Here is a 27,943-nt window from a genome sequence, read left to right as displayed (position 1 = left end):
AGGGTCGCCTGTATTGTCTGGTGCCAATAAAAGTAAAGGTGCCCAACAAACAACACTAAGCCAAACAAGTAGGTACCTGAAGGTTAATGTACTGCATTTTCATAGAGCTTTAAAAAAGGTCGCCCCATCAGACAAATGAATTAAACTCATAACCAGTCACAAGTTTCCAAAATACTTACTTCCAAGGGTATTTGGCTAGAAAAAAAAGCATCTTGGCTCAAAAGAATGAACACTGTTTTTAGCAAACAGTCTAACCATCTGCTTGATAGTAGTTTGTTACAGCACGTTCCACGGATAAAATGTAGAATCGTGCACAATTAACTCTTTATGAAGCAGTAATCAACCGAGCAGTAAGGGTGCTCCGAAATGATTCACATTACAACAATAAGCACAGTTTTCTAAGACTACCCAGGGCTGGTAAATCATAAGATTGATTGATTGTAGGGTTTAACGCACAGATGCAACACAGGCGATGAGGCACGCCAGAGTGGAGGGCTCTAGACAAATTTTGACCACCTGGGGATCTTTAGCGTGCGCCGAAACCTCGTACACACAGACGTTTTCACTTTTCGCCTCCATCAGAAAACTGGCCGCCGCAGCCGGGAATCGCACCCACATCCGGTAAATCATAAGAGGCGCACCCCACGCTACTACGCAAACTTCCCCTAGTGTTCTCGGGCTAACATAACACCAAGGTCACTTAGTCCCTTCCAGCCCAGGCACTAAAAGAGCCAGCCAGAGACCGTTCAACTTTTTCGCACACGCTTTATTGCAGTCGGATGGCACACTCGGCGGCACAATGACACACTGTTGTTCTCAGCTCCGTGCAAAATACCCAAAGCTCCCCAGCGCGCAAGCACACGGAAAATTTCGCCCGCAGTCCAACAACGGTACCTCCTCCAAAATACTGCTCCAAACAGGTGTACAAAACTGTGCGCACGCAGTACAGGTGAGTGCAGGTCGGAAAAAGTCGAAAGTGCAGGCACGTCAAGTGAGTTAGAACACCTAAGGCACGTGCGAAACAATCAATCACCGAACAAGACGTTTGATTTTACGCTCGCGTATAAAGAGCTTCGCAGCAGTGCAAGGCGTGCTTTTGTTAGAGGCAAGCGGCAACATTTGTAAGAGAGAGAGAGAGAGAGAGAGAGAGAGAGAGAGAAGCTCACGAACTGCACGTTTTCTACCAACAAAACAAGCAATGGTGCTGTGGAAACAACTGCGCTTTGGACACAAGAGTGCGTTGAAAGCCTACGTGAGCTCTGAGCAATTACAAAATGTCTTGAAGTGTGTGTGTGTGTGTGTGTGAATTCTACTTTTCTGGGGCTTGGAACATTTATTTGGCTGGTTTCTGCAGCAATCCCCCCTTTCCCCTTGGTCCGTGTCCAAAAATGGTACTTTACAATGCCGGTCCGACAGCCACTATTCAGAAATTCACTGCCCTTTTATCCGCCAGTCGTACAATCCAATCCAATCCAATCCAAGCACAAGAGACTGAACTTTTCCTAGCACGGATGTTGTTCACATCTCCGGAAGCACGAAGCTTACCACCAACGCAAAGGCGGCAATTTTGAAAAAAGCCCTCTCAAAAACCAGTCCCTTGCATAGTCACGCTTGCCTGGTCACTAAACTACGATCCCCTTATACAAAGTGTTGAGCGTGGCACATTCAGAGACGCAATTAGAGGAGCTCCGGGAGCCCTCACTTTCACAACGCACAGGCTCTACCAAAATATATCCACAATTTCTTCCTGGCCCAAAAGTGGCCTCCACATATTGCAAACCCAGTTCTCGCCGGCAGGCGTTCCGTTAATTGGCTTGTAACGCACGCTTTCATAATTATACCTGCTTGTTTGAGGACAATGCAAACTTCCCTTACCTTGCCTTTAACACGGGCAGAGGAAAACATACACAGGGGTGCCAGTTTAAATATAACCGAGCAAGTAACACGCAAAAAAAGGCAACGGCTATAAAAATCAAAGGGAGAAAGATACGACGACAGACCAGAAAGATGTCACAGGGTGGGTTTAACTTGAGCGGCCGGGTAAAAACGGCCGAGCACAGCACTCGGAACAGAAATAATCATAACAGAAACAAGTACGTCGAGAGAGAAAAAAAAAAGGGAATTCTTAGTATTTACAGTAAAAAGGGAAAAAAAAAAGGGAACATATCTCACCACATTTGGCATGATCGAGCGCCCCCAGCTTCGAGCAATGCGATATGACCAGCGGCAACACGGCACCACCTAAACAAACCCACAACTTTTAACCGTCAACTTCCTCTAACAGACTAGGGCATTGCAAAGCCCAAAACTTCTGAGAACAAACCAAAAAACCTTGTTACGCTATTACATTAGTTTGGGGAGAATGATTAAGTAGATAGCTGTGGCCTTCACAGGATCCCCTGAAAAAATTTAGGACAGAAACAAATTACAATAAAAAATTTGCAGCAATGGGTGCCGACGCATTTTAACAGGCAGCGACTACGTTCATCTCCGCAGTCGTACGTACACTTGCACAATCACAGCTTGAAGATGCGCGCATGAAATTCACCCCGTTCCACCACCTCTCCAGGTTTGGACCACATGTTAGGAAGCACAAAAGGTCGATCGCGCGACTCGCCGAGAAAGTTGCAACGATCACCATCCGCCCCAGCATCAACTAGTACCATTACTTTCCCCATGCAGGAACAACAAGTTCCGCGGCGACAACAGGAGCTTGTTGAACAATTTCCCACCCAACGTCCCACAAATCAAAGCTCCTCAGCTTTGCCAGCGCAGTAACATGTCTAACAAGAACGGTGGAAGAAACTCCCTCGCACAAGGTCCTTACTTCCAAGGGCGTCGGCAGGGGGGGGGGGGGGGGGGGGGGGGGGGGGGGGGGTGCAAAAGGAACACAAAAGCTACCCCAGCACAAATGCCCCTCCCCCTCACCTTCTCCCCCCCCCCCCGCAATAGAATGGGTTTGCCCCCCTGGAGAAAAACTCCTGCCGACGCCCATGCTTACTTCTGCTAGGCCCGCAAACCGAACAGTCATCCTAAACTTCCGTACAACACCAACTTTTTCCCTTGTCGTGACACAAGTTTGGCAAATCTAACAAATGACGTCAATGGATGCACAATCTATTAAACTGAAAGGGCCAAACCAGGATTCAAACAACCCCTCGAGAGAGACAAAGGTGGTGGTTGCCACTGGCCAGGCCGCAGTTGCGGGGCTCGGCCAGTCCGTCGGTCGGTAACGCCTCGGCCCCCCTAGTCCCAGTCCTTCTTGATCTCGAAGGTCCACTCCCACTTGAGGTGCTCGTGCTTGTCGTCGTCGGTGAAGAGCGACTTGACGGAGTAGGACCCCCGGGCCAGCATGCCCGAGGGCATGTCCTCCTGGGGCGTGGTGAACGACTGGATCTCCGACTTGGGCGCGTATGAGCCCACCATCTGGTTCATCTTCTCCACTGGAACCAGACCAGGGAGAGAGGAGTCAGCACGGCAACAAGCGTCTCCCACGTGCAAACTCTCGGCTATTTGATTAATTGATTGGTGGGGTGTAATCCACCAAAGCTACGCCTGCACTACAAAGTGTGCAATACTGGAGGACTGCGGATCAACTTATTAGACCACCTGGGGGATCTTGAGCCCCTTCAAGCTCTGGTGGTGTCAGTTAATGCCATCACCTAAAAGTTCCTCTAGCGCAGAGAGAAGGAAACCAAAAAAGCTAGTTTTCTGGGGAATTGTTCTTCAATGATGCCTGTTGAGATAGATATCACTGTTATTTCATTTTAGTGGACCTGGACGCTACAAAAAAGCAGCAGCTCTCTCTGGTGAAGACAAAATTACGACACTGAGGCTGAAAAAAAAAAAAAAAAAAAAAAAAAAATAGCGGTCCGAGTTTTACTCCTATGCTTGTAAATCTATAAACATGTGCATTACGAAGCTCATTTTTTTTTGTTTGTGGGTTCATGTAGTCATAAGGTTTAGGAAAATGTGCAAAAGTGATATCTCTGCCCAACGTAAAATTTTTAGTTTCCAGATGTCCTAATTGCCTCATTAATAAATCTGGTAATATTGGCACTTGCAGCTCTTACGGGACCCTCAAATTTAGGAAAACACAGAGAAAACTTTGTTTTGCTTGAAATAAAAAAAATATCAGGGCTGAAAGGGTTAAAGGGACCCTAAAATCTTGACACACGAGCATTTTTGCTTTTCACCTCCATTAAAAAAGCAGCCACCACAGCCGGGACCGACACCGCAACATCCTTGGGCTCAGCAGCACAACACCTTGGCCGCTGAGCCAGTGCAGCAAATTTTACAACTGTGTTTCCACTTAGGCTAGAATACTTGCAATGCTAAGGCTGTACAAAACACCTAAATGTCGCACTTTCTCTAAAGGAGCCATGAAGACAAAATACAAGTTAAGTTTATTAGAAAGACTGTTTAGTCCCGATAACAACGATACCAATATCATCGCAATCTTCGAACAAGTAACGGAGATATTAAAGAAAACATGTGAAGCAGTCGCGACCCCCTAGCCAATTTCCCGCAACTTTTCTATGACGTCACGGAACCTTGTTTGCGTGATTGGCGGCCGCCTAACTGACCTGTCGCGACGACGCATGACTGGACGTCTGTAATGGGGCCTCTAGTTCCATTTGACCGCATCACTTCAATACTAACGTGCAGTTAACGCACTGAAAATTATGTTTGATAGTTGGCCCTTATGACGTCATTCTTGCTCATAACACGTCACTGTGGCGCAAAATTTGAAAGTTTTTAAATACTTCTTGCTTTTTTTTTTCGTTAAAAAACATCTTTTGGGGCTGTAATGGAGCTGAGTGAGATACTGAATCCTAGTTGTTTCAAATTAAACGAAGTTGTATTTTCTCTTCATGGCTCGTTTAACAGCGACGCTCTTGTTACTGGCCCTAAGTACGGTGTTTGTGCGCACAGAAAACTCCAACGAGGAATCGCGTGGGCGTCGCGCAGGGCGTCGCGCAGTTGTCACATTAAACACTCCGAAACTGAGAGATACGTGATAGCAGCCGCCGCAACACTGGCGAGGAGCGTGTGCATGCGCTCAGTGTCATAGGAGAGCCCTTCGCGCGGGAGCTCGCATAGTCTAGCCCACGCACTAAGTATCATACAAGAGACCTCACGCAAAACATCTTCGTAGCTCTCGGCATGGCCCGACCGCGGGTAGTTCGCATGGCCAAGGAAGAGGCCGGGAAGCTGAAAGGCAGGGCTTGGTACTAAAATTAACTACGTGTCCATCAATGCTCACCTACAAAACAGCTTCGCGATTCAAGTCTCGTGCATGAGTGCAGGCTTCCCTGGATTTTTTTTTAGGGGTTATTTTTATCCGCGTTTCTTTAGTGTTCCAAAGAATTGTGCCCAAAAGGCGTTTCAAAGAATTGTGCCCTCCCATTCTGCGTTGCATTTCCTCCTCTCCCTCAATGTTTCGTATACCTTTTGCAGCGCTAGTATTCCAGCCTAAGCTCAAACTCAATGCATACAAGGCAGCCCAAAGGAGTGCTTTACTGAAACGCATCTACACCAAAGAGGAACACCAGGCTACACGTAGCAGGCAGTTTGCAATGAATCCAAGCGCAGAGTTTCAGACTAATGTATACCAGAGGGGAACCTATCATTGCAATCATGTGCCATTGCAATGTTCCTCTCATGTGCCATGTGCAATGTTCCTCTCCTGCTTGGCTTCTTTTCACACATGAAGCCAAAATCAACGAAAACTGATATCAATTTATTTTTGTTTGCCTTGCATGAAGCTTCGAAATAACCTGACAAATATTTTTGGAGTCCCACTTTTCTACTGATAAAACAACTTTGAGTAATCTTTTACTGTTACAATAACATTGTTGTTTCTTTTTTCTTTTTTTGCAGCCAAAGGTAACTACTTTTTGCCTGTTCATGGGCCATGCCAAGGACAAGTGGAACTTTGTCCCTACCCTGCGCATGACGGTACGCTCGGTACCTGGACGGTACCTGGTATATGATGGTGCCAGTGGCGCCAGATTTCCCTCTAGCCTATATTAGCATGGGCTATTATTCTTAAAAAAAAAGTGGTATAGGCCTAATGGTGCACTCACACACACAGTGCAGAAACAAGGTGCATTGAAAGCTTACCTCCCCCCTCAAAACGTTGTGCCCACAGACAATAAGGATTCCGCTCAGAGCTGCATGTACCACACTTTCAACCGCTAAGCACTTTGCGGTTACCAGTTTACATGTGCCATTTTAATTTCAGTGCTTCAGCTTAGATTGCAGCAACGAATCGACCACCTTGCCACTGCCAACATCCCTCTAGACCTCGTTTCTTCAACACGCACACCGAAGTGCAAGGGAAGGGCAACACGTACAGCAGGACATGCAGGTGTATCAGTTTATTGTAGTTGATGTCACTTACTGTCACTAGACAATGGATAGCTGTCATCATTCCTAACCGCACAAAACGAGACATTACAGTGGCTGTGAATAACTAGTTCGATCGCCTCATAAATGTGGCCTTGCCCATGCTTGGCAGCAACCATCGCTTCAGCTCGCTCTAGTATTGCTTTTTCTTTCTTTCTTCTTCTTTTTCAAACTGTTGATCTTATGGAGAAGGGCAACCGGTAAGGATTTTAACGATACGTTTCACTGCACCTTATAAAGCAGCAACTTCTCCGCCATTTGGCTTTCACGTTTGAACGCATCTGATGCCCTTCCCGAAAACAATGGCGAGTGACAGAACAAGCGGAAGCTCACCCGAAGGCCGTCCCGATTAATTGTTGCAAGGACTGTGACTAACTCGCGCATCTAGTAAGATAAACTATTGTGGGCATAGCGGAAGAACGACTGAGTACTGTATTTATTCGGATATAAGGCGAGATTTTTTTCCAAAATCCGTAGTCTCAAAGTCATAACCCGTCTTATATTCGAAGCTCAGAAATATACTTTTTTTTTCCTTTTTGACTCTCCAAACTGCACCCTCGCCTTATAATCGAATAAATACGGTATGCTATATTATCAAGGAGGCACAAGGGAGGAGGAGGAGGAGGAGGAGGAGGAGGAGGAGAAAAGCGAAATGAAAGGCCCAGAGGCAGGGAGGGGATACCACTAAAGTTCACTGTAGGATCACAGGGCATCTTCATCCTCAGCGATACGGTCAAGCCTGCTCTACACAGCGTGGTTGAGACCACTCTGTAGTCTGCACTGGCCTAATGCTCCAAGTAAGGATGCGTTAATTCAGAGCTGCTTTAACTGCGCGTGCGCATCAGGTGACAGTGGCCATTAATCAAGCAGGGTGGCCAGAACTACACTCACCCTGAAGGCCGTGCCTGTAGATCTTCTGCACATACTTGAGGCCCGTGACGATCTCGCGCTGCACGAAGAACTCAATGCGGATTCGGTACTGGATGCCCTCCTTTACCGTGAACGTGCGCTTCTTCAGGTTCTCCAGGTCCTCTGCAAACAGCGGAAGGAACAAGAAGTCAGCATTCGTGTGAGCAAAGTAGCTCTTTGAACGGTAAAAGTTCCCCGTCTCCTTTTTTTGTACCACAACTACCACTAGCGACTGGAGTGGTGTGCTTTTTTATTAGCCACACGGCACCGAAATGAGAATGCCCTTGCTGCCCCCAGTGAAAGTCCCCCCTTGCCGAGTCAAACTAGGCTATCGTAGCAGCCATAAATGAATAAATCAGTTCTCCCGCCCAAGTAAACATTAACAACACCCATACGCAACACTAAACATGTAGCTTGCACCTCGCCTGTGGTGTCTGACCCATTTATCCTGTCATGCAACGTAACCACTAAAAGATGGCAAGGAAAATGCGCCTTTCTATCAATTGCTTTGTAAGTCGCTTAGTACTCATTGCAGAAGCCAGAAACATTGTCACGATGGCGTAGCTTTGTTAATGGTGAGTACAAAGCACATAGAGCAAAGCAACGTCTAGCAATTTGTAAACAGCCTGACAAATTGTTCTGGAGGTGCTCCTTTTTTGAAACTTGCTTTCTTTTTTAACCCTTTGAGGGTCGAATTTTTTCGAAAAAAACTTTCCCTGGTGGTCAAATTAGTTTATTGCGGATTTGGAATGTACAAAATGTCTAAAGTCTAGATTAAATGGTAAAAAATTACCAGGAACAGTATTTTGGGGTCAGCCTCACTTAGAACTGAAAAATGTTCAACAGTATTTCAGAGTGTGGTATTCCTTGAAACACGGGTCTACGCACAGTGCCTTATCGCAGTCTGCATGCATAAAGCGCGTGTCCGAAAATGAGCTGTCTTCTTCCGAAGAAAGACTGTCTTCCGATTCAGACTCGGGGAAAGGAGCAAACTCAGTGCAGACGAGTCATCGTGGTCGGTGTCATCAGAACGGGCAGTTCGTTGGGCCATATCGCCGCTTTGCCGTGCATCTGAAGAACTCGAAGGCAACTCAGTAAACGAGGAGAGCGAGAATAACTCGTGCACGCCGGTGATAAACAAGCTAATAGCAGCGCCAATATAGATAGAAACCAACTTCTGCTGCCCCCGCAACGGAGTCTCCGAGTAGGTTACTTCAGTTCCAAGCAAGGAGGGCAAGAATACCTAGTGAGCGTGGGTAATAAACAAGATAAGAGCAGCGCCAATATAGATCGAAATCAACTTCCGCCGCCCCTGATAGCAAGCGCCGATCAAGTTTCGCGCGCCTCCGATGCGACCACGTGGCGAAACTGAAACCACGAAACGCGTTGACAAGTACAGACGCCGTAGCGCGCCGAAGCCAGAGAGTTCTGTTTTTCACCGCAAGAAGGTAGCACAATCAAATTTCAAACACTTCTTGTAAGTCCCGGGAGGTGGCAGCACCTCCCAGGGAGCATGCATCATTAAAGGGACCCTGAAGTGAATTTGTCAAGCTCCCGTTTTTGCTTGCACTGCGTAGACTGGCTCAAATTAGCACACTTTTCATCGTTTATCCGGTTGACAAATCGGTAATTATTTTACAAAGCGCGAAAGAAGAAAAACTACTATGCGCGGTTTGCGGCGGCCGCACCAACTAAGGCTGTGACGTTGGGAGGAGGGGCGCCGTGATTGGACGATGCCCAAGGTTAGCAATCACACAAGTTTCGGTTTCGGTTTCGGTTCTGTTAAACATAACCAATGGCGTTGTTGGATGGGCATTCTCAATACCTCAGTAATCATCGTACCGCGCTTCTGCCATGTTGGCGGCTGTAAAATGCACAAGATAAGCCTCGCAGGACGGCTTGTAGTCGTAGCATTCACTAGCCGAGACCTACGCAGTGCATGAACGCCCTCCGCGTACCCGCAGACGCCCAAATGTCATGCGCTTTTCCCCCATATTTAGAGCTTGCCTCCCTCATGCCTGTATCGTAAAAAGCGTGTTCGCACCAGGCCAAGGGTCTGTTCATTCTGGCCTGTGCCCACTGCCTGCAAGCCGTCGGTGCTTATGGCAACAGCACGCCAACGAGAACTCGCTAGCGCGCCAGTGCCAGCCTGCGCGTGTTTTGTGAACTAGTTCGTGTAGACATGAACGTTGCGGCCCAAAAAAAGGTGAACTCAATATAGAAAACATCGGCGGAAAACAAAAAAGTTAACTTACAAAAAAAAAAAAAAAAGCACGTACCCGCGGGGATTCGAACTCGTGACTTGCAAAACATTTGCGGTGAACTACATGACGCCTCAGCCCACTCGACCACGAAGCCGGATCCGCAATGCTTCCTAATATAGGGTATATATTGCACAACCGGTTTACACTTTTATTTAGTTTTGGCATTTCAAGCAGCTTAGGTGACTATTTGTTGTACTGCGCTCGTGCAGTAAGCGTCGCCCGAGTTTCCACAGTAGCTCACGTCTAGCAATTGCATTTCGTAGACGGAAAAGCGTTCGCAGATGCGTAGTCGTGCTGCTGACCGCTGTTCTTGTTCGCCCAGCGCAAAAAAGTGCTTCCCGCGCCCTAGTTTTACGCTGTACGGTAAAAATATCAGTTGATTTTATTTATTTAGTACCTATATTAACTTCGCTGACTCTTCTCCCGCCTTCAAGAGGCCTTATATTTTCCTATTGGCGTACCAGTCAGCGAAGCGTCGCATGTGCGCTTGTGCAGCGCCTGTGTGAAGCGACCTTGACTTGGAGCTAGATACAGTGTACAAACAAACCAAGTAAAGAAAGGCACATTCTTCCATTCACAAACGTGTCCTGGCTTCGTTTCAACTAAGCGAACGAATTGCGACCAAGCAATTTTTTTTAACCTCCTTGATTGCGACGACCCGCCGGCGGCCGGCGGACGAAACGCTGGGCCGACTGACTCTGTCTGAAGGCCGGGGAGCCGTGCAGTAGCGCAGCCAGCCAATTGCCAGCTCCTCCCCTCCTGACGTCACACGAAAACGCCACAGAAAATGGGCGAGCGTAAAGAGAGGAGGACAGCATTTTCGAATTAGTTTTTCTACTAAATAAAATCGCGTAAACGCGCCTAGAGTGGTCGAAACATGGCCTGGGGACTCCGGACTACAATTTGCGCTAGTAATCCCGCAATGTTTACATATCACTTCAGTGTCCCTTTAATATGGCGCGAAATTTCAAACGGATGCTTGAAATCGTACCCGTACGGCAAAGACCTTGCGGGACGGAAAACCGCCGCAGTACACGTACGGCAAAAACCCTCAAAGGGTTAAAAAAAAAAACAGCCCAACCCATACGACTTCCTTTAAACGAGAGAGGGCTAGAAACCAAATTACACCCTCCATCGGATCTTCACAGGTGCAAGCACCGATTACCCGATTTGCAATATCATTCTTTCGAACGGGTGTCAAACAACCGCTGACATGTAATTTAAAGGAGCACTGACAGCAATTTTCGGCGTTAATATTATTGCACAGTTCGCTTCCTTCACTCAACAGAATACCCGGGCTGAAATATGAGCGGCCTGCGACACGAAGAACTTAGTTCAATTGGATCTCATTTATCGTGCCGATGGAGCAGCGCGCGGAGCGGCACTCAGCAAATGGACATCAGCGTGCCAAAAGAAGTGACGCGACAGCGCTTGTCAAAAACTCGTGATGTCACTTCACGTGCGCGGCCCCACGAGCGGCGAGCGGGCGCAACACCCTCTCAAGCGGGCGCCGGGGACGTCCGCACAAAGCGGTGAGGTCAGGCCGGGGTTCTGTCATATGCGCCGTTCAGGATGAAAGCGCGGGAATTTGAAACAAACGATTTTCAGGCAGTTCAATGTAATAAACTATCGCGCGCTGAAGTATTTGAGGGGCTGTTTCAGGTTTGCCAGACCATTAAGCACCGATAAAAGCAATAAAAGTGTAACATAAAATTTTCGTGTCAGTGCTCCTTTAACAAAACTTGTTGGAGGGCTAGTTGGTTCATGATTCTTAAATATGGTTAGTGCAAAAAACCGAAGACGGTACACGAGAAAGGAAACAGCCTGTCCTGTTTCCTTTCTTGTGTACCATATTTGGATTTTTTGCGCTAACCATATTTGAGAACCGCTGACATGGTGAGGAGCACAAGGCCCTCGGGGTGGACAAAAAACTTGCCGTTTGTGTAGCTCCAAAAAAAAAAAGGACCAGCACAAAAACATAGCAGTTCAGAACCTCTAGAAAGCGTTCTACTGCTGAATGAAAAACTGGCCTTATATCTGCTCGCACGCCAACTGTGCAGACAGCGTACACGTGCCTTCAAAAGCAATTGCAACACGGTCTAGTAAATTTACAGAAATTTCTTCCGGAAACTGCCTGGCTCCATTGGTGTGCGTTTAAAGGAGTCCTCCCTAATAAAAAAAGCTTCCTGTAAACCAGTAATGGCAGTCATAAACACAGTAAGATCAATGTTTTGTATTATTCAGAAATGCTTGTTCCAATTACTTATGACAGCACCTGTACATTTGTATCTAGTATTTTTTTTTTTTTTTTTTTTGCTGCTTGAAACAGCAAAAGCTTGTTGTTTTAGTGTGTGATTTTATAAAACTCTGAGTCTCTACCACACTGTGTTTAACATGCACTTTTCATCCGCTTTATCGTAAAAACCAATACAAAAAGTATTTTTTTAAATTAAAAGAATGTGCGTATTCTTGGCTACGCAGCTTACATTTCACCCCTAATTTGGCCAAAGTTTCTGTTGCGCTGAATAATGTGGACATACACGAGCTAAGACGGCAAACGAAGAGTGCCTATGTACACTTTGTGTTCCAAGTGTTCGAGACAGACAGACAGACCCAGATTTTTGCGCTTGGGTAGCCCAAGAAAGACTAATGGGGGAACAAGGGCCTTGGGATCTGTCACCTGTGAGGTCGAGAACCACGTCCGGCCGTCCTTCGACGACGAGGGCCAACTTTTTCACCAGCACACGGCTCGGGTTGTCAGGCTCTGCACAGAAGGACGGGGCACACGCAATCAGGGGGAATACTTCAGGTATTGTCACACTGCCGTTCAGTTATTAAGCACACTGCTGCCCCACAAGTGAAAATTTTCCAGGCGGATACTGTCTGCCGCCCCCCTACACATCAAACTGTAGGTAAAACTGAAAACTGGAACGAATGGTGCAGATCTATGCTGCAACAGTGCGAAAGCTTCAAGAGACAAAGTGAAAAAACAGGACAGGCGCTGAACAGTGCTCAGGACAGCGCTTGTCCTGTTCCCTTCCTTTCCATCCTGTCATGTTCATAGCTTAACAACAGAACATCAGATTGTCTCTGTTGTTGAATTTGCCGGACAATCTGACAACTGCGTGGTAGTTATGCCTAGCAACTGGCGTGCACATAATAAGACTGTACCCAAGTAGACATTCAGAGAAAGAGCTTTGTTTAAGACCCATATTTGCACGTGGGCCCCTGGAAGACAGTTATGAAACAATTCTACTGCAGCTAGTGGGGTCCAAACTTTTGCATAAGACAGCAACACCAATACCAGACTGGTAGTAGAGTCAATGACTGATTTTTTTGGGACAGTATATATTGCCGCGAACCATACATTGGGTTTGTTTATTTGTGTTTTGCTTTTACCGCCCGGCTGCGCCGGTCTGTGTTATCTCTGCGCCAAGGGAAGCGCGTGTTCCATTCTTTCTTTCTGTGCCGCATGTGTTATCTGTCGTGATAGGGAGAGCATTCCGATCTAACGCGAACAGCCCAGAATAATCTTCTTGGATCTACTATGTTCTCGATGTGAATCGACGTTTCGAGAACCACGCGCGCCGAAAGATAAAAAGCCTGCAGTGCGGACGCCGGAGCATTCGATTCTGCGACGCTCGCTGACGCAAGTCACTTTGTTGACCGCTGCTTCGCCGCCTCTGTATTCTTTTGAGTTGTTAGGGGAGCACAAGTTCGCTCCAATAAACTTGTTTCTCCTGCAAGACAACTGCGTCGTCCTTGGCTTCGTGACATCTGGTGGAGGTGCGGGGTACGCACCCTTCATGCCCACTACAACCTCGAAAAGCCGCCAAGCCAGTCCAACAAGAGCCAGCCCCCGCCTGCAAGATTTACCGCCCGAGTTCGGTTTGATGCCAGAAGGGCCCAAGAAAAGGAACGCTGCAACCAACACCATGGTACAAGAAACAACGTCGCCAATCATGCTGCAGCAGCCCCGGGAACCGCCATCGTTCCGGGGAGCCCCCGCTGAAGATCCAGAGGAATGGTTGGAGAAGCTGGAGCGCGTGCGGATCTTCAACAGGTGGGACGATGAAGAAACCTTCCGGCATGTTTTCTTTTACTTGGAGGATGCAGCCCGAACTTGGTTTGAAAACCACGAGAGCGCCTTGACCGACTGGACGCAATTCAAAAGCGAGTTCCTTAAGACCTTCACGACCGTGGTGAGAAAAGAACGAGCTGCGATTTTACTGGAAACTCGAACGCAACACCCGAACGAGGGAGTCGTAATCTTCGTCGAGGAAATGAAGCGACTTTTCCGCCGTGCGGACCCAGGAATGACTGAAGAAAAGAAACTACGGTTTCTGATGCGAGGTGTGAAGCAAGAGCTCTTCGCGTGCCTTGTTCGCAACCCCCCCAAGACCGTGTCCGAATTCGCGTCTGAGGCCGCCGCGATGGAGAAGACGCTCGAAATCCGAACGAGGCAGTACGACCGCCCAATCAATGCGCTGGTTTCGGAGACGCTTGGTGCCAGCGCTATCAACTCCGACTCACTACGCGACACTATCCGCGAAATAGTGAGGGAGGAGCTGCGGAAACTGCTCCCGACGCCGCCGCAACCACAAGTCGCTTCTCTTACCGACGTCATTAGAGAAGAAGTGCAGCAAGCGCTGGGAACTTCAACGACGCCAGTAGCACCTCGCGAGCCGCAAGCCATGACCTACGCGGCTGCTGTACATCGCCCTCGCCCACCTGCACCCTATCGTCACGAGGCTCCGTACCGTCGTCCCCTCTCGCCGGCCCGACCACCTGCGGCGCAACCCCCTGCCCCAAGGAAGACCGACGTGTGGCGAACGTCCGACAATCGTCCGCTGTGCTACCACTGCGGAGAGGCCGACCACGTCTACCGTCGCTGCCCCTACAGGAGGCTCGGTTTGCGAGGGTTCTCCGTCGACGCACCCCGCCCCCGAACTGGCCAGCGCCCATCGGAGATCGAAGAGTACCTGTCCAACACCAGCCGTCGACCAGCCCGTTTCAACCGTTCGCCGTCACCCTACCCATACCAGTCGCCGAACCGCCGTAGCAATGCTGAGTTCTCACGTGGAAGGTCCCCCAGCCCACGCGGGGGAAACTAAAAGATGCAACTTCTAGAGGTAAAGTTGCACGATCGCGGAAAAATGAAAACCCTCCAACGACGCAACGACTCGCGGAAGACAGTGACTCACAACATGCCCTCATCCCGACGACCCGACCCAGACCTGACGAGACTCCCGTACACGACGACAGCTATACGCCGCGACGCGCACCCGACCGGACCGAGACGTCCGCTGAGAAGACGATGACAACGACGACGCACAGTGCCCGACCATCAACACGCACAAGCCGAGATGCGACGCCCCGACGCACCCGGAACTCGAGGAAGGCGGCATCCGACGTCAAGGTGTCCATCGACGGCTTTGATGTAGTCGCCCTCGTAGACACGGGAGCCGACTACTCCGTGTTGAGCGGACCATTTGCGTCTAAACTGAAGAAAGTTATGACCAGATGGGACGGTCCGCACATACGCACAGCAGGAGGCCACCTCGTGACGCCAAGTGGAACGTGCACATCGCGCGTCACCATAGACGGCACGACGTACCCTGCGGTGTTCGTCATTTTGCCCAACTGCTCCCGCGACGTAATTCTCGGAATGGACTTTTTGACGGACAACGGCGCAATAATCGATCTGCAGACGAAGTCGATAACTTTTTCCTCCGACCACTCCATGACGCCGGAATCGAACCCCGAAATCCGTGCAGCTGTAAGGATCGCCGATGATCACGTCACCCTGCCACCCCGCGCAAGCTTGATGGTCGCAGTCTACTGTGAAGATGCTGCTCCTGACGTCGACGCTATCGTAGACACCGATCAAAGGGTGCTTCTCAACCGTGGTGTGTCGGTCGCAAGAGGCATTGCGCGCTTCAAGGAACACCAATCCCACATTTTGGTTACGAATTTCACCGAGGAGTACCAGCATTTAAACAAGGGCGCGGCAATTGCATTCCTCGAAGAAGCGCAAGAAGCAAGTGACGTGATCGCGGTCGCCGACTTTGAGCGCACACCCGTTGAAACCTTCAAGCTCCCGCAGCCTTTCGACGTGAATCCGGCGCTACCGCAAGAACAACGGAACAAGTTATCGGCTTTGCTGCGTCGCTATAGCGAATGCTTTTCGTCGAGCGCAAAACTACGTCAGACCCCTCTAGCGAAGCACCGAATAATAACCGAAGATGGAGCCCGACCCACCCGACAGTCACCGTACCGCGTCTCTTCACACGAACGGGAAGCCATCCGGACTCAAGTCGACGACATGCTCAGCGGCGACATTATACAGCCCTCGAAAAGCCCCTGGGCTGCGCCCGTCGTACTCGTAAAGAAAAAAGACGGCACATTAAGGTTTTGTGTTGACTACCGGCGACTGAACAAAATCACGAAAAAGGACGTGTACCCCCTCCCCCGAATCGACGACGCCCTCGACCACCTCTGCCACGCGAAGTACTTCTCATCGATGGACCTGAAGACCGGCTACTGGCAAATTGAAGTGGACGAGAGAGACCGAGAGAAGACTGCATTTATAACCCCAGACGGCCTATACGAGTTCAAGGTGATGCCGTTTGGGCTGTGCACAGCACCAGCGACGTTTCAAAGAGTCATGGACACTGTGCTAGCTGGCCTTAAGTGGCACACCTGCCTCGTATACCTCGACGACGTAGTGGTATTCGCCCGGACTTTCGACGAACACCTTGCAAGGTTGGAGTCTGTACTCGAGGCCATTCGTACGTCGGGGTTGACACTGAAGCCTGAAAAGTGCCGTTTCGCATACGGGGAACTCAAGTTCTTGGGCCACGTCGTCAACGCCGCGGGAGTCCTACCTGACCCGGCAAAAACTACAGCCATTGCGAACTTCCCAAGGCCGAAAGACAAGAAGGGCGTGCGAAGATTTCTCGGGCTGTGCGCATACTACCGGCGCTTCGTCGCAAACTTCGCACGCATTGCAGAGCCACTCACGCGCTTGACGAAAGATAGCACCCCTTTTAGCTGGGAAAACGACCAAGAAAAAGCATTCTGCGAGCTGCAAAAATGCCTGCAAAGACCGCCCGTGCTCGCTCATTTCGACGAAAATGCCGAAACGGAAATGCACACGGACGCCAGTGATATAGGCTTGGGTGCCGTCCTTGTCCAAAAGCAAAGCGGCTGCGAAAGGGTAATCGCCTATGCCAGCCGTGGTCTGTCGAAGGAGGAGAAAAACTATTCTGCCTCTGAGAAAGAGTGCCTGGCTATTATATGGGCGATTTCAAAATTTCGCCCATACGTGTATGGAAGGCCATTCAAGGTTGTAACAGACCACCATGCGCTGTGTTGGCTCGCCAATTTGAAGGACCCCTCTGGCCGTCTTGGGCGGTGGAGCTTGCGCCTGCAGGAGTTCGACGTTACAGTCGTTTATAAATCCGGCAGGAAACACTCCGACGCCGACTGCCTGTCCCGCGCCCCCGTCGACCCACCACCACAAGACGCTGACGAAGACAGCGCGTTCTTCGGGATCGTGACGGAGAGCGACCTAGCCGCCCAGCAGCGTGCCGACCCCGACTTACGCGTCATAATCGAGTACCTCGAGGGATGCAACGTTGCCGTTCCTAGGACCTTCAAACGCAGCTTACCAGCATTCAGCCTGAGAAACTCCGTCCTCGTGAAGAAGAATTTCAGCACCGCAACAAGAGCGAATTACCTTCTCGTCATCCCCGCGGACCTTCGTGACGAAATTTTGGAAGCGTGCCACGACGACCCGTCTTCCGGACATCTCGGCACAGCGCGCACTATTGGAAAAATCAAGGCGAGGTACTACTGGCCCGGCCTTACCTCTGACGTCACCCACTACGTCCGGAGCTGCCGTGACTGCCAACGACGAAAAACGCCGCCGACAAGACCCGCCGGACTTCTGCAACCGATCGCCGTCCCATCGAGACCATTTCAACAGATTGGAATGGACCTTTTAGGCCCGTTCCCTACGTCACGATCACAGAACAAGTGGATTGTCGTAGCGACAGACTACATGACGCGCTACGCAGAGACCGCCGCTCTTCCGAGGGGGACTGCACAAGAAGTGGCAAAGTTCTTTATAAGCCAAGTTGTGCTGCGACATGGAGCCCCGGAAGTCCTAATCACCGACCGCGGCACGGCATTTACTGCGGAGCTGATGCAAGGAGTATTACGCTACAGCAACACGGATCACCGAAGAACGACGGCGTACCACCCCCAAACGAACGGACTAACAGAACGTCTGAACAAGACAATCGCAGATATGCTGTCAATGTACGTTGACGTTGAACATAAGACTTGGGACGAAGTGCTCCCGTATGTCACGTTTGCGTACAACACGGCTATCCAGGAGACGACGCAGCTGACGCCGTTCGAGCTTGTCTACGGTAGAAGGCCAACTACGATGCTCGACGCCATGCTTCCGCACGTAGAAGACGACGACCTCAACGCCGACGTTCACGGATATCTTCAACGTGCGGAGGAGGCCCGCCAGCTCGCTCGAGTTCGTATAACGGACCAGCAGCTGGTGGATGCGGGCCGCTACAACCTCCGACGCCGAGACGCCGAGTACCAACCAGGGGATCGTGTGTGGGTTTGGACTCCCATCCGACGACGCGGACTCAGTGAGAAGCTCCTGCGACGGTATTTTGGACCCTACAAGATTCTACGACGTGTTGGCCAACTTACCTACGAAGTGATCCCCGATGGTGACTCCGGCACATCACGACGACGCACGCGGCCTGAAGTCGTCCACGTGGTTCGCTTAAAACCTTTCTACGGACGATGACGAACTTTTATTTTCATTTTGTTCGGACTGTCGCTTATGTTAGCATCGGGTCGATGCACTCTTAGGGGTAATGCCGCGAACCATACATTGGGTTTGTTTATTTGTGTTTTGCTTTTACCGCCCGGCTGCGCCGGTCTGTGTTATCTCTGCGCCAAGGGAAGCGCGTGTTCCATTCTTTCTTTCTGTGCCGCATGTGTTATCTGTCGTGATAGGGAGAGCATTCCGATCTAACGCGAACAGCCCAGAATAATCTTCTTGGATCTACTATGTTCTCGATGTGAATCGACGTTTCGAGAACCACGCGCGCCGAAAGATAAAAAGCCTGCAGTGCGGACGCCGGAGCATTCGATTCTGCGACGCTCGCTGACGCAAGTCACTTTGTTGACCGCTGCTTCGCCGCCTCTGTATTCTTTTGAGTTGTTAGGGGAGCACAAGTTCGCTCCAATAAACTTGTTTCTCCTGCAAGACAACTGCGTCGTCCTTGGCTTCGTGACAATATGACTGCCAGAGAGCGGAAACGCTCTTTTTAAACAAGAACTGTCCGGAAATCTCAGTGTTTTCATGCGCTCAGCTTTTGGGACAGCCCGATTATTTAGGCATTTAGCCATCCCATAAGCAAAAAAATTGTTCAGATGCAAAAAAAAAAAAAAAAAAAAAAAAAAAAAAAAAAAAAGAGAGAGAGAGAGAGCACAGGCAGTGCGTACACGTCACCGCTCACGTGAATTTAAAAATCTTGGCTCCCCTATTTTCTTCTTGACTTTTACAATGCTAGAAGGAATACAAGCTGCGGTTGCATTACTTATCCACACAGCAGCATCTCTTATCCTCGGCACTAAATGATGCCCCCTACAAAAAAAAAAAAGCTGGGAAAGGGGGGAAGAGGGTAATAAAAGATGGAAGGCACTGTGCAACGTATATACTGCCTACCAACTCAGATACCGAAAGGTAGCCAAGTTAATCTAACAGAACTTCACATGCAACACTGCCCAGAGGTGGACACTCTGAGTTTTCAAAAATACAGGGTTTTCAAAGCAAACTGCTCAATGTGCACAACAAACAATGTCCGCTATTTTAGGGGTCAGTAGCTACAATAATTGTTGAAACTATCGAAGTGCCCGAGTGTGTAACCTGATCAGACAAAGAAAAAGAACTTGTGCCATACACTAAATGGCCAACCGTCATGACGAAAAAGTGAACAGGCATAAACAAAGCTGACGGCGGTCTTCTTTTTTTATATTACGTTGCAGCGGTTAAACTGCTGAGTTTTTCCTGCCCATGTAGCAGGAAAAACATAACACGTTCTTCACACGTGCACCATGCAACTATTGCAACAATGGCACACTAATTCGCAATGTGCCCTTTTTTTTTCAATTTTAACGCCAATCCTATTTTATGGCCACTGTCGAGACACGTATTGTTGAGGCACAATTCTGAAAGGGCACATGCGCTTGCGAAGGGCACTCTTCCAAGTGCTTCATTACAACAGACGTCACATCAAAGTTCTGCTCTAAGAAAAAAACCATGAAGGGGAAAAAATAAAAAAATAAAAATAAAAAGGCCCTTGCAAAAGACACCTGCACCAAAGGGAAAAAAAAAGAAAGAAAGAAAGAAAGAACGCGTGCAAACTGACTTCAACACCCAGAACATGGGTAACACACTCTAAACCTGTAAAAGAGTGATCAAACAAAGGATGCTCCAACCCAGCAAGTGCCCCCCCCCCCCCCCCCCTTTCAACCAGAATACAGGGGAGAGGCTTTCTGGACTTTATCTCACCCCTACCACAGTGCTTCTGGAAGCAGTTTGACTGCTTAGGTAAAAATCAGTACAGACTGCTGTCATAGCTCACTGAGAGCAATCTGCACTGATTTTTACCCAAAAGGCCAAACCCCTTGCCCTCGCTGACTGGCCAGAAAACCCCCCTCTCCCACAACCAAAGAGGCACGCGGCAGCACCCACCGACGACGATGGCCTCGGCCGTGGCCGCCCCCAGGAGCGTCTCCTTGTACTTCTGGAGCGAGGGGTCTTCCTTGTCGGCCTCCACTATGTCCTTGAGGCTCTTGGCCGCGGGCGGCTTGTAGTTGGGGTGGTCCTCGTCCTCCTCCACTGCGGGTGCCGGCTGGTGCTCGTTGTCGTCCGCCATGGTGGTCTGCAAGTCGGAACAAGGTGAACCCACGGCGGCCATAAGGGGCTGAGCGCACCCAAAACAAGACAGGTGTGCTTTCTTCCCAATGTCTGCACTCTCCCTTTGAGTGGCCATGAAAACAAAATAGGTGTTTGGTTCCTTAAAAGGTTGCTTTGTTCCAGCAATGACACTGATTTCACTGCGGACTGCCAAGAGATAGTCGAGATATTAGAGAAAACATGTGAAGCTGTGGCAACACCCGAGCCAATTTTCAGTGCCGACTATGACCTCACAGGGTCTTGATTGTTGAAACTGACAGCTGACACTCAAAGCCACCACCAAAGAAACACCTGGGCGTTGCAGTGAGGCCACCGGTTTCCTCTGATCATATCCCTCGAATGCCAACACGCTGTAAACACACCCATAACTACCGTATTTACTCGATTCTAAGCACCCCCTTTTTCCACGATCTCAACGCCCAAAGTGCTTAGATTCGAAAAACCTAAATTAACCCCCCTCCGCTACTTTTTTTCATAGCCATACCTCGACGAGACAGGCGCAAGGAACAACGTTCTATTTGTAAACATTCAAAAGAAAAATAGGTACAGGCAGGAAATCCACCGCTTACATCTGATACTCCCTCACTACCATTAGAGTCTATTGAGCCACTTGAGCTGCCGCTCTCAATATCCCTAACCAAGTTGTCTTCTGTTCCGTTGAAGTGGTTTGTAACTTAAAACTGCATAAATGACTCGGCCACAACGTCAACTCTGGCCCGCTTCCACGCGCCTAAAATTCACCCTGCGATGGTTGCTTAGAAAAGGGGGCGCATAGATTCATTCGCATGTAAACTTTTTTTCCAATTTTTTCCCCCCCCGAAAGCAGGGGTGCTTAGAATCGCAAAAATACGGCATGTTTTTAGTGCTGGACCATGTTATGTCACTCCCGCTCGCATTACGACACTGTAACGCAAAATTGAGGTCTTTCATTTTGTGCATTTTTTTTTCCGCTTAACAAAACAACTTTGGTGGCTTGAATGGCGGTGCGTCCATTACCAAAGGCCGATTCATTCACATTCAGCAAAGTTGTATTTTTGTCTACACGGCACCTGCAAGTTTTCCTTTCTTGCCTCTTTAACATTTCACTTGCTTTTTGAAAAAGTGTCCTAGGCACACCAACTTGCTTGGGAGGAAAGTACTGCCAATGAGACCGGGCAGACAAGAATGAACGGCACTAAGCACAGGATACTATCCATTGTCGTTTGCCCATTTGTTTCACTCTGTTTCCGTCCTGAGAAAGAATTTCCACCAACCAGCCCCACTCAGCGGCCTTTATGAAACCACAGAGAGGTTCAGCTCATTCAATTTTTTATCTAAGATCATAGATGAAACAGCAACCATTAGGGGAAAACAGAAAAAAGGCACGACCCTATAACAACTGCTCATTCATTTGTGGACAATAGAAATGTGTTGTGTGCGTTTCCCCAGTGTTCAGAACTGAGCTCACAATGCCAAGAGCGATATCAAGAACTAAACTGGGGCTTCGTGCATAGAAGAAACGCTCAGACTACGAGACATGCTGTAGTTGAAGGCTATCAACTAATTTCGACCACCCGCTGATCTTCACTGCACATCAAAATTTCGATAACTGGGCGTTTGTGTTTCCGCAGCGAGGTAAAGGGCACGTACCTAAAATGCTTGGCCTCCAATGTGTCATTCGTTTATATTCTCCCAACCCCACAACTGTAGTGAACAATTTCTGCCACCAAACGCAAGTGTTGGCGCAATCTGCCATACGATTCGCAATTTCTTTTCCAGACAGGGATACGATGAAAAAGTGGATATGGCCGATCAACCAACGCTGGGGTTATCGCCGCTTGCAACCGATAGCACACAACGTAATCACTGCCGGATAAGGTGCCTCTTATAACACGGCCGTTATGGGAACAGGAACAAACATTGAGCAGCAGTGAAATCTCGCGGACCTTACACGTTTAGGGTAAATCCACAAATTGCTGTGTGGATTTACCTTAAAACCCAATCTACCCCAACAAAACTTCATAATGGAAGAGCCTTGTAGAGCAACTGTCAACATAGCCACAACATAAGGGTATTGAAAATGCTGCAGAGATAGCTGAAACATCCGAAAAACAGGCTAAAAAATGACACGAGGACATAATGCCAGCGAAAAATCTGGGCACTTCTTGTTTTGTAAATTTACCAGCATGTGTAGTAAAGCTCTACACCTTAGGCTTTACTGCATACAATGATAACAAACTTTACGACTTCAATTACAGGGATTAAAGCACCAAAGCTACACCCGTGTATGAGGCATGCCGTAATGGAGGGCTCCGGATTAATTCTGATTACCTGGGGATCTGTAACGTGCACAGTCTTCACCTGAAAAGAAACTATCGCAGCTGGGATCAAACCCGCATCCTTGGGTTCAGCAGCACAATGTCTTCACACTTAGAATACAAAAGGAATCCAAGCAGGAAATGGCAGCAACAATCTTCTTTACGCATTTTAGCCAGTTGAAACTTGTAGCACAGTACACTAAATGCCCTTTAGTGTCCCCTTAAACCAACGGGTTCTTCTTTGGATGCGTGTACAGGGGGGATTAAAAGAAATACGAACAACGAAGCACACAGCCTCCGCCGCACCACCTGGCTACACTGTCAGTAAACTGAACGCATGCGTAGTTCTTTCAGAGCGTTTGAGAGTGTGGCCTACTGTTAGGGGAAATGCTTGATAAATAAGCGACACCGGTCATTTATTTTAAAGCGTCTTGTTATGGTCTGTCGCTACCAAGCATCCTAGCTGTTATCTACAATCGGGAGCCAAGCGCGCAGCAGGCTGATTGCAGCTCGCACGATGCTCTTCAACGATCCTGCTCAGTGGCGACGCTGTGTGAAAAGGTGCCTCAAAATAAACGACCGGCGTCGCTTCTTGATCAAGCATTTCCCAGTAATGTAGGCCACACTCTCGAAGGAGTGCGCATGCGTGCAGTTAAAGGAGCCATGAAGAGAAAATACAACTTCGTTTAATTTGAAAGAACTAGGATTCACTATCTCACTCAGCTCCATTAGAGCCAGAAAAGATGTTTTTTTAACGAAAAAAAAGCAAGAATTTGTAAGCTTAAAAAATCTTACAAATTTAAAAACTTTAAAATTTTGCGCCACAGTGATGCGTTACGAGCAAGAGTGACGTCATACGGGCCAACAATAAAACAATTTTCAGTGCGCTAACTGCACGTTAGCATTCACGTGATGCGGTCAAATGGAAGTAGCCCCATTACAGATGTCCAGTCATGTGTCGTCGCGACAGGTCAGTTAGGCGGCCGCCAATCACACAAACAAGGTTCCGTGAGTTGCGAGAAATTGGCTAGGGGGTTGCAACTGCTTCACACGTCTTCTTTAATATCTCCGTTATTTGTTCGATGATTGTGATGATATTGGTATCATTGTAATCGGGACTAAGCAGTCTTTCTAATAAACCCAACTTGTATTTTGTCTTCATGGCTCCTTTAACTGACTTTGCAGCCAGACGGTGCAGCATGCGTCGGAGGCTGTGCGCTCCGTTGTTCGCATTTCTTTTAATCCCCCCTGTACCCATTTCATCTCCCAGTTTGATGGGGTTTTCTACAGGCAAAGCAATGACTAGAGTTGCGTATCATCCCCTGTAATTATTAATAGTAATTAACAACTATGACTCTGGCAAGTCAGTAAGCAGTATCAGTTTGGGCCAAAATCGATACACAGAATTGCTTTCGCCATAAGTTGTAAAGCGGACAAGACACTGGGAAGCCGTGGTGATGAGAGATTTGGCAACGCTACCTAGGCCCCAGCCAGGACTCTTCACTTTTAAACCTGAACGTCAACGCTACAACAGGTAAGCTAGCGCGCAATCAACACAAGAAATTGGAGCTTATCCAACGAAAACGGGGACGAGGGCATCTTGAGAATGCACGAGCTATCTTTGCTCCAGCGCCGCCGGCTACACTTCTCGCACCTCAAAGTCGGTGTACAACAATGTTTATACCAAGCATGCGTCATCGGGATTCCCCCCGTCATCATCTTGTGCGGCCGAGGAGGGTCAGCTTACAAATTTGAGCGGACGACTGCAAGTGGCTTCAAATTTCTTCGCCAGCTGACGAGGCGTTTATTGCGAGCCACCGCGTCCTTTTTAGTTCTTTAGCCTTTTTTTATTTGCTATTTCAGACTGCCCACGAACTGCTCAAAACTGTTGCGGCCAGTCTCTACCTCACGTACGGAGGAAGTCGTCTGCTCGAGCCAGACGGGCAGCAAACGAACAAAGACTGCCGCTACACACCGCCGTGACAAATGACGACTGGCGACGAAGAACGCGCCTTGAAAAAGCAAAATCAAAAACTAAAACCAGCGTCCCCGGAGGAAGGCGGTCTGCAATGTCACTGCAATGCCCATGCAACGACACACAAAAATGCCCCACGGCCTCGTCAACGGCGCGCACGGTGGAACGAAAAGTGCAGAACTTTCACCGCGAGCTCAACAGCGGAAGTGGATCGGAAAGCGAGGTCGGCGGAACGAGCGATCTTTTTTCCTCCGCAGTTCGGCAAAAAACGAGAACAAAACCGCCAAAGTTAATGTTTTTTTTTTTTCTTTTCATAACCGCCAGGCCACTTGTTGCGCAAAAACTGCTCAGGTGTCAACCGTTTCCGAAGGTTGCGCGTTTTCAGTCTACTGGATGGCTCCAAATCGCGGCACAAAAGTGTGGAAATATGGCATGCGAACGTAAACGCTAAATCCAAACTCCTCGAAACAAAACAGAAGAAAACTGGGTTATGGGTCCGCCTTTCGGTATCGATGTGATCAACTTATGCCGAAGTCCAGCGGCAAAAAAAAAAAAAAACATTTAAAAAAAAGTTGGGTGTTTCCGCGGACAGATCATCGGCGTTGAGACGCCCTCGCGACTTGAGAGCGGCGCGCCAATTGAGAACGCAGTTACAAGCAGAATGCAAGCGATCGGTGCAACACATTGACAGATCTGTCCAATAATTTCCGCGTGGACACACGGCGGCTGCGACAACGCGTCAAAATTACTTAACATATCGAAAAACTATGAATGCCGGCAGCTTCAAGCGGACGGCGGATGCTCCGCTCACTGAGGACGAAAAACGCCGCTTTTACAGCGCATTTCGCGCTTTATCCGACGCCTAGTTGTGTCGTTGCGACAAAGAGAAATCGTCACTTCAGTTAAAGCAGAAAACTGACCTTTTTGGTGTCGTCTACGACGTGCAGATGCCGTACAAAACGTGCTTTAAAGTCGCCACAACCGATAATTGCAGAATCTAAAATGGCGAACTTTTATCGACTTCCGGCGAGTTGCGGTGAGAAGCGTGCGCGTAAGAAAATTTTGGCAAAATACTCTTGCCTTGCAAAGCAAAGCGTCTAGTGAAGCTATAAATTATTAAGTAAAAGTGAACTAAAAGTTATTTAAATTATGTTTTACTAACTTAAGCGAGCAGAGCTAATCTGACTTTTACCATACAGCGGATGGATACAACAAACTTTAAAGTAGTGCAGTTTAACATGGCGGGCCCCCTCAGCTGGCGCCGTGCAGGAAAGTCGATGGGTCTGTGTTGTACGATACTACGATATGTCGTGACCGTTTGAAATCTTTTCACTTAATGTGTAGCCGAGCTCAGAATTTGCGATGAAGTGAAACCTCTGTTCGTACATATGTGTGTTTAGAGTTGTCACCTTCTATAATGGACATTAACTACGAAAGTTTTCACTGTAAAGCAGTCGGAAGCGTTGTCTGCTGGACGATCTCAGCAATGTGCTTTGAGCATATAGCAACCTCTAAGCAACGGAGTAAATCGCTTTGAAGGACCTACAAACGCAGTCTTCGTCGATTACAAATAACATCACCTCGACGGGTATGTTGCGCACCGCTTTTACTGAGCTTACGTCCTGAATTGTTAACGCTAGTGCGTTCACACCCCTTTTTTTCGTTTTGTTTTTCATCACTTCTCTACATGAGGTGTCGCTTTAGGCCTTCATAAGACAACGAGGCTAGGAACTACAAACAGTTTTACTAAACCTGTGGATTTCACTGAGTGCGTAAAGTTACGCCAAAATCTTGAAACACGAGTGGCTTCAAATTGTGAGATGATTGGCGTGCTCTCCGACCACCCTCCCCCATTTCCTTTGAGCAATAACCTTCTTACCCTTCTCCTTTGTACCCCATTCCTTCATCCCATCTTGACTTCGATGCCCATACACGCAGTTAAAGACTTAGAACAAAAAAAAAATTTTGATGACGGGTCTAGCATTAAAGTCCGTCATTGCTTCAATATTGGGGCAAGCATCGACAAGTAAATAAACTATTCTTGGCTTGTTTACTTTCATTTTCTCTTCCCTTCCTGTATAACCAAAGCCGCGTACTTGTCACGCGCATAGTATGATTGTAGATATTAAACGTATTCTTTCTCTCCATCTCATTTTCGGTGACCTTTTAATGACATGCCACTGCTGTCAGAGATGCATGCGTACGCCTTGTGAGTACCAAAAATAAAAAAGCCACCTGCATCTCTGACAGCTGCTGAACAGTTGTCTGTAATCTCGCCCGAGGCCGTCGCCTTTATCATGCGTCCTCGGACTGTGTTTGCGCTGCTCGCAAAGCCTGACGACCAAAACCACTTGCCATCTTTTCATGCTCCTCTTCAGGTCTGACAAGGTAGCAGCTGGATTCTGTTCTTGTCGCGCTTGTAACGAGCACGACGGCAGCTGCGAAGCGCCATGGTTGCTCTTACCGTCTGCATCGCTAAGAGATACCTGCTGAGGAGTTCGTGCTCGTGGATCAGTGTGAGACGGTGGAGGCATTCGAACTCACCGCTCAGGGTCTCGATCATCGGTGCTGGTCCAGCAGGCTTCTATACGGCCCAGCAGGTTCTCAAAGTAGGTACGTTACTGTTATGCGATATGCCTTACTGCTTGTTACGTTATTTATTGGGCAGCTTGTTTTTACTTTTAAAAATGCTGCGGAAAGACGAGTCGCAGCGCACCGGGTGTCCTTCCATGTTTTAGCCCCTCCACTTTCACTGGCCACTGGTCAAAATTAATCCAGAGCCCTCCACTACGGCACGCCTCATCGCCCATGTGGCGTCGGTGCTTTAAACCTCATAATCAATCAAATCAATCTCCATTTTCACAGTGCCTTTAAATTCTTGCAAGTGCATACCAGCTTGCCCGAGCGAAAACTTTGCTGAACTGTGATTGGTCATTCATTCAGTCACTCTAGTTTGTTCACTGAACTGTGCAAGATGTTGCTGATATACAGGTGTGCTTGAATAACAAAATTATCAAATTGGATATAACCTAAATACTAAAAAAAAGAAAACAAACTGGGTTTGAAT

General features: G+C 48.5%; 2 protein-coding genes across 4 annotated transcripts in view; one reads left to right on the top strand and one right to left on the bottom strand.

Annotated features, from left to right (window-relative positions):
- Window positions 1-745: 745 nt before the first annotated feature.
- Window positions 746-25,943, bottom strand: Rhogdi (rho GDP-dissociation inhibitor). 2 transcript variants are annotated; one of them, XM_077671024.1, is made up of 5 exons: window positions 25,797-25,943; window positions 20,380-20,569; window positions 12,265-12,348; window positions 7,303-7,443; window positions 746-3,443 (listed from the first exon to the last, which is right to left on the bottom strand). In XM_077671024.1, the coding sequence occupies exons 2-5, from the start codon at window positions 20,561-20,563 to the stop codon at window positions 3,247-3,249; spliced, it is 606 nt and encodes a 201-aa protein (XP_077527150.1). In that variant the 5' UTR covers window positions 20,564-20,569; window positions 25,797-25,943; the 3' UTR covers window positions 746-3,246. The 2 variants fall into 2 exon arrangements, with proteins under 2 accessions (XP_077527150.1, XP_077527151.1); XM_077671025.1 differs by having other exon boundaries at window positions 20,380-20,578; window positions 25,798-25,905.
- Window positions 25,944-26,085: 142 nt separating this feature from the next.
- Dare (NADPH:adrenodoxin oxidoreductase, mitochondrial) overlaps window positions 26,086-27,943 on the top strand; it is a 35,989-nt gene continuing 34,131 nt past the window's right edge. The window contains exons 1-2 of one of the 2 annotated variants that reach the window (XM_077671021.1): window positions 26,086-26,157; window positions 27,255-27,485. In XM_077671021.1, coding sequence (XP_077527147.1) covers window positions 27,327-27,485 — 159 coding nt within the window. In that variant the 5' untranslated portion in view covers window positions 26,086-26,157; window positions 27,255-27,326. Of the gene's footprint in view, window positions 26,465-27,254; window positions 27,486-27,943 lie in introns of both variants that reach the window. The other variant, XM_077671020.1, reaches the window with a different exon arrangement.

The sequence above is a fragment of the Haemaphysalis longicornis genome, unplaced genomic scaffold, assembly GCF_048455015.1.
Source record: "Haemaphysalis longicornis isolate Haplotype H1 unplaced genomic scaffold, Haemaphysalis longicornis Haplotype H1 scaffold_5, whole genome shotgun sequence".
Classification (NCBI taxonomy): Eukaryota; Metazoa; Arthropoda; class Arachnida; order Ixodida; family Ixodidae; genus Haemaphysalis; species Haemaphysalis longicornis.
The sequence above is the reverse complement of the archived record's forward strand: the minus strand, read 5'-3'. Positions and strand labels throughout refer to the sequence as shown.

Excerpts from the sequence above, each read along its gene's own strand:
- Rhogdi (XM_077671024.1), bottom strand. The coding sequence starts at position 20,563 with ATGGCGGACGACAACGAGCACCAGCCGGCACCCGCAGTGGAGGAGGAC. Across the intron at positions 12,349-20,379 it reads GGCCGAGGCCATCGTCGTCG|AGCCTGACAACCCGAGCCGT; the intron begins GTGGGTGCTGCC and ends CCTTCTGTGCAG. Across the intron at positions 3,444-7,302 it reads CTACAGGCACGGCCTTCAGG|TGGAGAAGATGAACCAGATG; the intron begins GTGAGTGTAGTT and ends GTCTGGTTCCAG.